Genomic DNA, 13,303 nt, shown 5'->3' on the forward strand with positions numbered 1-13,303 from the left:
TTTCCAAAGTCGGTGAGCCATCAATCCTGATGGTGCAAAACTTCAGCCTTGGCCTTGTCCACTACGTCTGTGATGCTTTCTGGTGTCACCTCCGTCATGCATACATGCGCAGATGGACTGACACGGTCGCCTAGGGTCTTTTTGCAAACAGGCCACAGCAGGTAGTGTCTGTTGTGGACGCTGGTACAAGAAAATTACATTGAATTTAATGCTTATTCAGAGACGATTTTGCACACATGCAATGGTCTTAAAAAGTGGGCGATAAAGTCCATTCATTTTCAATTGAATAGGGTCATTGGCCAGTCATTAATGGTTCGGTTTAGGAATATTTGCATATTCACTCAAGCTAACCCTGTTGAAAAAACCAGCATATGCTGGTTTGGTATGTTTTGATGCTGGTTTGTGCTGGTTTAAGGTGGTCATGTGCTGGTTTAAGATGGTCATGTGCTGGCCCATAGTTTAAAATGGTCAATCCAGCATCAAAACATACCTAACCCAGCATATGCTGGTTGTTTAAAAAAACTCACAGAGCTGCAGGTGCATGTTTACAGGTGTGTGTGTGTGTGTGTGTGTGTGTGTGTGTGTGTGTGTGTGTGTGTGTGTGTGTGTGTGGACATACTTTTATATCCCGGTGGGGACCTAAACCTGAATGCACACCAACACATGGGGACTCGTGTCACCGTGGGGACCAAAATTGAGGTCCCCATGGGCAAAAAATCTTATAAACTGTACAGAACAATATTTTTTTAAAATCTAAAAATGCTAAAAGTTTTCTATGATCTTTAGGTTTAGAGGTAGGGTTAGGGGATAAAATATACAGTTTGTACAGTATAAAAAACATTACGCCTATGGACTGTCCCCACGGAGATAGTAAACCAGACGTGTGTGTGTGTATGTGATTATTTTTGGAGGCTAATGGGGAGGGGTTGATATGCATAAGTACGTGCAAATGTGTGTATTTGTGTCTTCCTGTTTATATTTCTGGAATCCAATGAGAAATGGGTTCATGTGAAGATACAGTGTGTTTGCACCAGAATGTTTTAATAAAATCAAATTAACTCAATATAAATACAAAATATGTTAATGGAAAATCACAACATGCTAGAATCAAGTGTGTGTAAGTATGAGGAGTTTGTGGAATTGGTTCATTGAGTAACGCTTTAGAGGCTGTGTCCACGTGTTTCCTGCCGTTTTCAGCCGCGTAAATATCCATGGTGGACACAGCCCCTTAGATTACGGTCTGCAATGTACCGCATAATTAAACAGGATTTACAGCGTAACTAATTGTAACAATAATGGAGCCTACCTCAACAATCTGTAGATAAAGGGGAACATTGTGCAAAGTTTGGGTAATAAAGGGGTACGAGTAAGGAAAATTCAAAAAATATTTATGAGGGAACTGCATGCCATAAAAACATCCAATTCAAACCGCTCTTGAAATACTTCATTATAGTCTCAAAAGTTCAACATTGAACAAGAAAGGCTGTATCTGATATTAAAATATTAAACATAAAACACATTTACTATTATTAAGGCACAAAAAGAAACAATAATCTATTCACCCTACCGTTTGACAGTGTTCAAAGATGCTGTACAATTTGAAAGGAAAGGAATTTACTTCCTAAATTTACAAAACACAGACTTAAGTTAATAAATAAATGAAAATTTACTGTATTCATAACATTCTTATATATTGAAACATCTCGCTTGCGCACACAGTGAGCTTTATCGGGCGTGGTGTTTGGAGGAGTGCGTTCATGTAGTGTGCGATAATGAGCGCATGGTGGCAGTAGAGGGTAAATCAGTGCTTGATTTAAATAGTTGATAATATTGATATTATTCCACGTGCATTATAAACATAGAGGTTGAGGAGAGTTTGACAAAATACTGAGTTAAACACAGATTAAAGTTTCAAGACAGCAATGAAGTACAGTAAGGGTGGGTGGGGTAAGATGTGTCGTTGAGTAAGATGTCAACTCCTGTCATTATATATGACACTGAACGCGAGCTCCTGTTTTTTATCTAGGTTGAAGGAAATGAATACAAATAACAAGCTAAAAGAGGCCTTGAGTCTATGGAAGTGGATTGTTTTAAGTCAGTGCTACTGGGTTCAATGAGAATGATTTAACTTCCAAATAAAACTACAGTGACATCATGTGAAAGAAAGAATACTGTTTAATATTTACAATGGGAATAAATAAGTCCATCTTTTCAATCCATTCTGAAGGGCCTATATGCCCTGATTGCTTTGAAGGATTTACCCTCCAGTGCGACAGCTTGGATGAGGTGTAGGGGTCCAAAACACTTAAACACAAGCTTGAATTCTCTAAATATTTACTTTTAAATTCAGAATAATTTATTCTAATGAAAGTGCATACTGTATACATCTGTGTTTATGTGCATGTTTGTATTAAAGTGTGTTCGAAGGGAACAGTTTCCTGTACCCCAGCATACGACAGGATTGATGCTGAAATTTATCTTCAATCTTGCAGGTGTTTGTCTCCTCTGTACATGGAGGGAGGAGTCTCGTTCATCATCGCTGACGTTCTGCTGATATATATGGAGAAAGTCACAAATATCTCTTCTGATTTGTCACTCAAGTTGTTTGATGATTTCCTTTGTTAATTCTAATAAGGTAACAGAGAGTGTGATTGGTCTCTCTCTCTCTCTCTCTCTCTCTCTCTCTCTCTCTCTCTCTCTCTCTCTCTCTCTCTCTCTGTAGAGGGGTTGTAATGATCCAGTATGTTCAGTCTATGAGGGAACAGTGGAGAACTTTACACGGACTTCTCATTATTCTCAATCAGACTGTGTGTACAGTAGAGGATTATGGAGATCTGTCTCACACTCACTTTACTGTCCTCTGTAGTAATGACCATCACTGCTGGTAAGTACACTTCGGGATGAAACAAATATTGTCAACAATTACAAATAAAATATTTATTAAGTACATTTTTACCCTTCTGCTTTTTTCCTCTGTTTCTTATGCACCAGATTTGAATGTGAGGTTGGTGAATGGTGACAGTCATTGTTCTGGTAGAGTGGAGGTTCTTCATGATGGTCAGTGGGGAACAGTGTGTGACAATGACTGGGATCTGACAGATGCTGCAGTGGTGTGTAGAGAGCTGGGCTGTGAAGAGCCTCTGGGTATTGTTAACTTTGGATCAGGATCAGGACAGATCTGGATGGATGATGTGCACTGTAATGGATCAGAGTCCTCACTGAAAAACTGTACATCAAATGGATGGGGTGTTCATAACTGTTATCATTCTCTTGATGTTGGAATCATCTGCTCAAGTGCGCTTCTCAAAATACTCTGTTATTACATCACTCTTCGGGTCAAAGGATATTTTAGAATTTGAAATTCTAATGTTTCAGGATTGTTGTTGAATAATTCTTTTTTTAAAGTTGCATTTTGTATCTTATGCTTTTTTATCGGTTTCATATGTTTTAGATGTGAATGTGAGGTTGGTGAATGGTGGCAGTCGCTGTGCTGGTAGAGTTGAGGTTCTTCATGATGGTCAGTGGGGAACAGTGTGTGAAGATGACTGGGATATGGCAGATGCTGCAGTGGTGTGTAGAGAGCTGGACTGTGGAGATGCTGTACAGGTGCTTCATACGTCTCACTTTGGATCAGGATCAGGACAGATCTGGATGGATGATGTGAGCTGTAATGGATCAGAGTCTACACTGAAGAATTGTAGTTCAAGAGGATGGGGTGTTCATGACTGCAATCTTAACACAAATGCTGGAGTCATTTGCTCAAGTGAGCTTTTCTAAATCTGTCATGTTACTTACTACATCATACTTGGGATCCAAAGATATATTATGTCACAGTTTTTATTGCTTATTATCTACACTTGTTATATAAATTCTTTTTTCCTGTGTATGTGTATTTGTACTTGTTTCAAACGAATTAGATCTTAGTGTGAGGTTGGTGAGTGGTGACAACCGTTGTGCTGGCAGAGTGGAGGTTCTTCAGGGTGGTCAGTGGATTATGATGTGTGGTCGTGTTTGGGATCTGACAGATGCTGCAGTGGTGTGCAGAGAGCTTGGCTGTGGTAAGCCTCTGGGTATTGCTCACTTTGGACCAGCATCAGGACCAATCTGGACAGCACAAATGCACTGTAATGGATCGGAATCTACACTGAAGAACTGTAGATTAAGTGGATCCAGTGTTCAACACTGTGGTCATCATCAAGATGCTGGAGTAATTTGCTCAAGTGAGTTTTTACATCACACTCGGGGTCAAACGATATGATGTTTTAATAACAAAGTTCGGGATGAGCACGTACAGATAACTAACCTGGCTGGCTTGCTATGACCAATCTTACCAATCAGATAATTAACCTGGCTGGCTTTCCATGACTAATCTCACAAATGAGATAACTAACCCAGCTGGTTTCCTATAACCAATCTCTCCAATCATCCTTTTAGCTCGGGAGAAAACCCCTACAAATAGACAAGGTGTCTTACCCCCATTCTCTCTACATCCCTCATTCTCAGCATCCCTCCTCCACCCCAACTCCTCATCATCAGCCCGTTTTTACCGCAGTGTAACAGGGCAACGACCCAAGTCCGGGCACATACCGGGTCAGGTCCCTCTCCCCGGGCAAGGGGCGGGCACTCCGAGTTCGGAGGAACTACCGAACTCATACTCTCCGTCCCTAATTATCCGTCCCTTATTATCCGTACTTATTATCTGCGAGGCTCATGAAACTATCAATTGAAATGAAAATATTTAGTGTATGTTATCAACATAGAAAAGTTGTTTTTATCTTACGTTTTTCATTTCTCTGTTTTTTATGCACCAGTTTTAAATGTGAGGTTGGTGAATGGTGACAGTCGTTGTTCTGGTCGAGTGGAGGTTCTTCATGATGGTCAGTGGGGAACCGTGTGTGGTGATGGTTGGGATCTGACCGATGCCTCGGTGGTGTGTAGTGAGATGGGCTGTGGAGATGCTGTACAGGTGTTAAATGGTGCACACTTTGGACGAGGATCAGGACAGATCTGGACGAATGGTGTGGACTGTAGTGGATCAGAGTCTACACTCAAGATCTGTACATCAAGTGTTAGTGACTGTGATCATGATAAAGATGTTGGAGTCATCTGCTCAAGTGAGGTTTATCCTGTTATTACATCATTTTATATATTTTTTCAATATAAATGTTATATCGTCTTTTGTCATTTTTGCATTTTGTATCTGTTTCATATGTATCAGATGTGAATGTGAGGTTGGTGAATGGTAGCAGTGCTTGTTCTGGTAGACTGGAAATTCTTCATGGTCGTCAATGGGGAACTGTGTGTGATTTTAGTTGGGATCTGATAGATGCTGCAGCGGTGTGTAGAGAGCTGGACTGTGGAGAGCCTGTACAGGCTTTGCATGACGCTTACTTTGGACAAGGATCAGGTCCAATCTGGTTGGATTATGTGCGATGTAAGGGCTCAGAGTCCTCACTGAAGAACTGTGTGGCAAATGAATGGGGGGTTCATTACTGTTCCCATATTCGTGATGCTGGAGTTATCTGCTCAGGTGAGTGTTGAATCATACTCTGTGATGTACAGATGCAAAATCGTTTGTACAGTTATGATCATTTCATTCAAATGCATAATTCATACTAATGAATTATTAGTGATAAGTGACAACAGTATAATCTATTAAAACCATTTCTATATGTATGTTATTTTTATTTTTGACTGAATGATCATTTATTTAAACATGTTTCATTGTGTTATTGTCCTCTTTGTTGTTCGTTTTGTCTATATAATCAGATGGCTTAAACTATGGATGGTCAAGACTTGTTGCTGGTTCTCATTTGTGCTCGGGGAGAGTAGAGATGTATTTTGGAGGAAGATGGGGCACAGTGTGTGATGCTGCGTTTGATGATCAGGATGCAGAGGTTGTGTGTAGAGAGATGAACTGTGGGGTTCCTGTACAGCTGTTGGGAGCAGATGCTTTTGGTGAAGGAGAGGGACCCGTGTGGACACAAGACATTCAATGTAGAGGAAACGAATCACACATTAACTTGTGCCCACAATTCTTCAAGTCTTCAAGCAAGAACAACTGTTCCCATGAGAATGATGTGGGAGTGATTTGTTCTGGTGGAGTATCAATATTTGATTTTCTCTTACAAATGAATGAATGATTTTTATACTCTTCATATAAACTGACAATTCTCTGTCAAGGTTACACTGACCTCAGACTGGTGAACGGCTCTGATTTCTGTTCTGGTCGAGTTGAGCGTCAGTATTTCACCGAGTGGGGCACAGTGTGTGATGGGTGCATGAATATGAGAGCTGCCAGTGTTGTCTGCAGACAGATGAATTGTGGGATTGCTGTGTCTGTTGTGGGAGTGGACTGGTTTGGAGAGGGATCTGGTGAAATCTGGGCTGATGTGTTTGATTGTCAGGGGAATGAAACACAACTCTCACAATGTTCAATCTCTTCATGGAGTCGAGCTGAATACTCTCATGAACAAGATGTTGGAGTCATTTGTTCTAGTGAGTCAACTTCACTCTCTCAATAACACGATGAGAATGTAAGACATGTAATTAATATCTAATATGTTCTCAGATTCCTCTCTGGCTCTTCATGATGGTGGTGTGAGGTTGTCTGGAGAGAGAGACTGTGAGGGGGAGCTGGAAGTTTACATTGATCAGGTCTGGAGGAGAGTTCTGCTGGACTCATGGAGTGTCACTGAATCCTCTGTGGTCTGCAGACAGCTGGGCTGTGGCTCTGTGCTGAACTTCTCTGGCTCCTCTTCATCCAGCGCTGAACACAGTCATGAGTGTGTGATGGGCTTCAAGTGCTCTGGGACTGAACATCATCTGAGGAACTGCAGCAGCTCTCCACAAACTCTCAACTGCAGCTCCACACAACACCTGTCAATCACCTGCCTTGGTCAGAATGACAAAATTCACTGTAATATTTCATCTAAACAGTTCAAATGGATTTACTGTTTCTTTCTCTGTTTATCTGATCTCAGATCACAGGTCCATCAGGTTGGTGGGTTCTGGTGGAGATTGTGCAGGGAGACTGGAGGTTTTTCACAAAGGCTCATGGGGGACAGTGTGTGATGACTCCTGGGATGTTAAAGATGCTCATGTGGTGTGCAGACAGCTGCAGTGTGGAGTGGCTCTCAGTGATCAGCCAGTACCAGCCTGGTTTGGTCCTGGTTCTGGACCCATATGGCTGGATGATGTGAACTGTGAGGGGAATGAGACGTCTCTGTGGAACTGCTCTTCACGGGTCTGGGGAGATCATGACTGTAACCACAAGGAGGATGTAGGAGTCGTGTGTTCAGGTAAGGAGTGCCAATTGAGTGAATTTATTTTATTTTAATGGAATTATTTCTAGTAAAATAAAATTTCTTCACAGCCCATTTTGTAGATTATATCATAGTACCGCATTTGTTTAGTTACAGCTGTGTTAGTTTACACTACAGTTACATTATTTTTGGTCTACTACCTGAATTCCAGGCTGAAGAATAATTACAAATATCTTTCATTGTAGAGTTTAAAGAGCTCAGGTTGAGTGAAGGCTGTGAAGGGAATGTGGAGGTTTTCTACAATGGATCCTGGGGTAATGTGTGCTGGAATCAGATGGACAGAGACACAGCGAGTCTGATCTGTCAAGAACTCAACTGTGGAAGATCTGCCAGTGAACCCAGTTCTTCAATTGGATTGAAGACTCATAATTGGCAGGATCAACTTAAATGTCGATCACATGACTCCACTGTATGGCAGTGTCCATCTTCACCCTGGGCACAGAATGACTGTGGTCTAAGTGGGATTGTCAAAATCACCTGTTCAGGTAAGAAAGTCTTTACCAGATATAAGATGGTCTCAGTGATCAAGGTTATTTTAAAATCATTTTATAACCCAATGACGTAATCAGACTGATGTTTTTGAAAAAAGATGTAACAAAATGAATGGCTGAAATGATTATTAGCTCAGATATTTCAAAAATTAAATGACAAATAATGTTCTTTTAATACGCTGTTTTAATGTTTTAATTTCAGTGAAGGAGACCTATCAGTCTCCTCGGAGTCGTCTGACATGTTCTACCTTACCATCTCCACACCAGAGACAATGTTCAAGTATGTTTATATAATAAATGATAAATATCTGTTCTGTTTATTTGTATTGTACATGCAAATCACAGTGTGAGTTTCAGTGCGATTGTATTGTTGTAAATGCTGTGTGATGTGTGTGATGTAGGTCATGTTCCTCTCAGACTGAGTGGAGGTAAAGGCAGGTGTTCTGGGAGGCTGGAGGTGTATCATAACTCTGAGTGGGGTTCAGTCTGTGATGATCTGTGGGACATCAGAGATGCTCAGGTGGTCTGCAGGCAGCTGGGTTGTGGAGCAGCATTGAGTGCTGATGGGAATGAAGCGTTTGGTGCTGGTGAAGGTGTTGTGTGGCTGAACAGAGTCGAGTGCAGAGGGACTGAGATTCACCTGTGGGACTGTCCTCACGTCCTGAATAACCACACTGACTGCTCACACAAAGAACGTGTTGAACTCATCTGTGCAGGTGAGAGAAAAACACTGAGTGATGAATGGATAATAATTTCAGCAGTTTCTTTAATATGTGTTTTGTTTTACCATGCACAGATTTGTCTGTGTCCACCACTGCTACAACAACAACAACTAAATCTCAGACTAACAAGAGCCCAGTGACTTCTCAAACTCCTCCAGCAGCGTCTCTCTTCATTCCTCCAGTGGTTGTTCTGGGAGTTTTGCTCTTACTGCTCTTAGTGCCGCTGCTGATACTGATTCAACACAACAGAGTGATGAGGAGAGGTACACACATCCACACATCACATACAAGAACACATCTGACTTATTGAACTACCTCAGACATCAACATCAATCTTACTAGAGTCTTGTTCAGTGTGTCATCAGTCATGTGTGATGAACTGACAGCAGGTTTGTGTGTTTTACACTCACAGCTCTCTCTAAGAGGAGACACTGGACTCAGACTGAAGCAGTTTATGAAGAGATTGATCACAGACACAAACACAAACACGAACACTTCACACAGAGAGGTGAGTCTTTAGGTTTGTTGTTAAATCAAATCGAAATCAAAAGATGAATGCATATTAAAGCCAGTGTTTCTTGTGAGTGTCATGTCTAGTGTGCAGTTCATTGTAAGTTTTTGGGTTGTTGATGTGTGTATTTAGTTGAATGTGTAGTTTAGAGTCTATCAGATAGCTGGTGTTAGTTTATTATTAGTTCCGTTAAACCTCCTGCTTCAAACCACAGAATTCCTCTCACAAAACCACAGCTGCAGGTGCATGTGTACAGGTGTTTTTGTATGTGTCAGTTTGAGTGTTGAATTAGATGCAATGAGTTTGCTCATTTTGTTTTTCTCTATATTTCTGGAATGAGTTCATGTGTGAGGACGTGCATGTCTTCAGATTTAGTGAATCAATGTTTTACTTGTACGTATCTACTGATATTCACGGATGTTCTTGTCTTGCTTTTATTATCCCATGTGATCTAAGATCCACTGCAATAAAGGGTTTAGACTGTTTGTAAACAGGTTTATGATTGTTTTGCTCCTCTTTGCAGAACAGCATTCTGGGTATGAAGATGTCAATGAACCTTTTACAGGTTAGAGAGCTGAATTGTCTATTTAAAACAAGACCTAAAATATTTAGATGTATACTTTTAATTAAGAAATGTACAAAGTGAAATTCACATATCCAACAACTGAATGAAATGGCACAATTATCAGAAATACTACAATTTACACTACAGTTCTCAATCGCATTGCCTTTGTTGTTTTCTGCAGAAGAAGACATCTGTGTATATGACAATGACGTCAGCAGCCTGAAAGGTCAGTGACTTTGTTAACTATCATATGATTTCAAATTTGAACACGTTGAAACATACATATGAACTTGTACAAACATATTTTTGCGTTTTACTTTTTGAAGCAAAACAGGTTAGAAAAGTCTCACTGGCATACTATAATGATGTCAACACAGATGAACCGACAGCAGATATTAAGACAGGTGTAGTCCCGTTTTTAGCAATAGACATTTTTAAATACTGCTAAATAGTGGGTATGGTTAAATCCTTTTGCAATTATGCTGGCTAAAGATAACAAATAGTGAGTTTTTTATATGTATGGTCTTATATTTTGACGCGTGTAGGGGACATGCCAGAGAATTACGATGATGTCATCATTATTAAACACAACATTGAAGGTGTAAATGGTGAGTTGAACAATATTCACTGCGCTTATACATCTATATGGCTATTGAAGATGCATTTATAACAATAGACTCCTCGTGGCTTTTTCAGGTGTTGTTCATTAATATGGGACGATGGCAGGAGACAAAAGTGCAATAAAAAGTACAATGTGATAGATTTTTGTTTGTCTTTTGTTTTTTATGTTTCCGATGGAGTTGAGGAAGAGTATGATGATGTGAAGCATATCAGTGCAAGTAAGAGAGAACAGACAGTTAAAGTCACATCCGAATGTGGAATGGAAGATGACTGTGAGACAGGTAAGCCAATGTTGTGAGAGACAAAGGTGCATTATGAAGTACAATGTGATATATGTTTTTGTTTGTCTGACTTGTTTTCATATGCGTGTCAGAGGGAGTTCAGGAGGAATATGATGATGTGAAGAATGTCAGATTTGTGAATCCTGTTAGGTAGGTTATTAATGATAATCCCATTAAATATTGTTTCCAGTAGATTTGATCTCAATATATAATGTTTAATGGTCATTAACTAAACTGGCTAACTTTAAATCTTGGTATAACTACAATAGTAATGAATTTGAATTTGCTTTTAACAGACTATGAGGATGTGGGGGAGGAGTCAAATAATTTGACTTAATGACCACACCCACTGCACATGTTCATAAAAATAATATATCTAAGTGATTCAGTGTTGCTACTAAATGTTGTGTTGCTTTCTTTTTCAGACATTAAGGCCCGTTTTCACAGACAGGACTAACCCTTAATAAAAATTGGGATATTTAAGTTACTTTTATAAAAATGCCCTAGTAAGAAACATTACTGGTGTGCATCTTGACACGAAACAATGGCACTAACATATTTTAAGATGTTTTAGGATGAATTATTTTCAGTTAAGACAGCTCATTCATTTTAGTCTGGGACTAGCCTTAAGACTTGTCTGTGAAACCGGGCATAAATCCTCTATTACCTAGTTACATGCAAAATATTAACACCATATTTTAGCTTATAACGTTTACATTATATTCAGTGCTCTTTAAACCAATAAACCAAATATTGATTAATATATGAAGGTTTTATTTACAAAAATATCTTATGTATGCATGTAAATTTTATGAATAAAACTTTAAATGAATAAAAACAAACATGAGTCTTATTCTGTTGTTTGAATTATTTGGGCTGAGCATGAATCTTCTGCAGTAACAGCTCCATCTGCAGGTTGATATACGGTTTCTGTTGCTATTGAACGTGCATTTACTTTCAGTGCTCTTTGTTCTAATGAACAAACCATAGATTTGTCTCATTTTTGGCTTTATTTACAGCAAATACTAATGATAAACAAAGAGGTTTGCAAAGATTGTACACCCATTCAAATGGCACAGTTTTTATTTGACCTCCATACCCGAGAGGCTGTGTGCTTTGGCACATTTCAACCATAATTTAACTATTTCTGCTGAGCTTGAATCTTCTGCAGTAACAGCTCCATCTGAATGTTGAGGTTAGGCTGACCCTTCTTGGTTTTTCTTTTCAACAACTGATATGTGGCCATTTTCTTTTCCTTGTATTTTTTCAGCGCTTCTTCCCTTTGAGCTTTATTCTTTAAGAATCCCTGCAAAAAAAACAGGCATACCATGCATCAGTCATTTGCCAAAGAATATAATAAGTAATGAATGTTTATGTTTGAAATAACGGGTCTTCCTCCATGACATTATATACAAGCGATATATTAAAGACTGGGAAACTATAGGCTACACAAAAAAATTGTAGTGCTTTGTTTTGTTTTTTCAAATGATTTGTCTGATTTTGTGTGTTATGATGAAAGACTTTCACTGCACTTCATTTATTTCCTGGATATCATTAAATGGTCCGTTTCTTCTCCACCTCACCTCTCTTTTTTGTTCTCGGTCCTGCTTTATCCTTTCATATTCTTGCTTTGTCTTCTGGTATGATGACACGTTCTTCTGTTTTCTCTGCATGAATGGGGCTTTGTGGGAGCTGATGACAGATCGCATTGTCAGTACAAAAGGTATTTTTATACAAACTACAGACACCCTTACATACAGCACAATTTACACAAAGATGTGTTATGCTGCACATGACTTTTGAAAATATATAACTTCTTAATTATTGTTAAATCTACAATGATCACTGAACCTACATACCAAACAGCTCATAATAAATAGTCATAATATTGTGAACTTTTTCAGCACCTTTCAGACTGTTTTGTGATTCCTGCTTCAGACGAACGAGTTTGATCAGCGGAGATGTCAGGTGTTGTGTTTGAATCATTTTTCCCGGAGGTAGATCCCATTGTAATGGTCTGCTCTTCTTCTGCTTCACTATCCACTGCTCTTCCTTTACATCTTTTATTCTTTTTCGCTTGTTCTTCTTCTTCTAATCGTTCCTTTTCTGCCAGGTAAAGATGTTTAAGGTGCTCTGGATATTCCTCCTGTAAATGAACTTTTGACTGTTGCATTTTCCATCTCTCCTTGCGAAGAATTTTGTTGTATTGGTGCTTTATTTTCTCCTTTCTTTTCAACGCAAATCCCTGACCTGAGGAACCATGAAACATATCAGAACAGATGTACACAGAATAAGTTAGATTATTCTGGTACATTAAATTGGGACAATGTATATTACTGCAAGACAGGTTTACACAAAATAAGTTTGACCTTGCTCGAAAATTAAACTGCCAGCTACTCACCCTCTTTTAGACTACCGTCAAAGAATTTGTTATCCTGGACCCATTTTCTTTTCCCTTTGGCGTTGTGTGACGGACCACCATGTGCAAAATTACTTTTCAAATGTTTTCCTTTAATGCTTTTCGCATTCTTTTTTATAGGTGCCATGTTAAACGTTTTCGCCACACTTGTATGTAGACAAGCGCCTGTTCACGTGTAAACTAAAGACGCGTAGTGATGACGTACAAACGACTTAAGGCATTAATAATCGATACCAAAACGTCTCATGAGCTAGTCGCCATTTGTGTTGAGGATAAAAACTGTCGATTTGCCATTCAACAAAACGTTAGTGGCACACCCAACATGGCCACCGCTTTGGCCGTTCAAACGAATCGTATTCTGATTCAAG

General features: G+C 39.3%; 3 protein-coding genes across 3 annotated transcripts in view; 2 read left to right on the forward strand and 1 right to left on the reverse strand.

The window, feature by feature from the left end:
• prmt8b (protein arginine methyltransferase 8b) overlaps positions 1-2,625 on the forward strand; it is a 5,168-nt gene extending 2,543 nt beyond the window's left edge. The window contains exon 4 of the mRNA XM_057323452.1: positions 2,493-2,625. Coding sequence (XP_057179435.1) covers positions 2,493-2,625 — 133 coding nt within the window. The remainder of the gene's footprint in view (positions 1-2,492) is intronic.
• Positions 2,626-2,757: 132 nt separating this feature from the next.
• On the forward strand, positions 2,758-11,198 carry LOC130547582 (scavenger receptor cysteine-rich type 1 protein M130-like). Its single transcript, XM_057323630.1, has 22 exons — positions 2,758-2,884; positions 2,992-3,294; positions 3,452-3,763; positions 3,918-4,220; positions 4,812-5,114; positions 5,219-5,530; positions 5,770-6,099; positions 6,184-6,498; positions 6,572-6,898; positions 6,984-7,301; positions 7,511-7,810; positions 8,019-8,096; positions 8,218-8,532; positions 8,613-8,801; positions 8,951-9,046; positions 9,573-9,614; positions 9,796-9,840; positions 9,941-10,018; positions 10,160-10,222; positions 10,415-10,516; positions 10,609-10,666; positions 10,813-11,198. The coding sequence occupies exons 1-22, from the start codon at positions 2,827-2,829 to the stop codon at positions 10,817-10,819; spliced, it is 4,254 nt and encodes a 1,417-aa protein (XP_057179613.1). The 5' UTR covers positions 2,758-2,826; the 3' UTR covers positions 10,820-11,198.
• Positions 11,199-11,377: 179 nt separating this feature from the next.
• Positions 11,378-13,187, reverse strand: ccdc59 (coiled-coil domain containing 59). Its single transcript, XM_057323635.1, has 4 exons — positions 12,918-13,187; positions 12,424-12,766; positions 12,100-12,208; positions 11,378-11,822 (listed from the first exon to the last, which is right to left on the reverse strand). Exons 1-4 carry the CDS (start codon positions 13,060-13,062, stop codon positions 11,658-11,660), a joined length of 762 nt encoding a protein of 253 aa, XP_057179618.1. The 5' UTR covers positions 13,063-13,187; the 3' UTR covers positions 11,378-11,657.
• Positions 13,188-13,303: the final 116 nt, after the last annotated feature.

The sequence above is a fragment of the Triplophysa rosa genome, linkage group LG24, assembly GCF_024868665.1.
Source record: "Triplophysa rosa linkage group LG24, Trosa_1v2, whole genome shotgun sequence".
NCBI lineage: Eukaryota > Metazoa > Chordata > Actinopteri > Cypriniformes > Nemacheilidae > Triplophysa > Triplophysa rosa.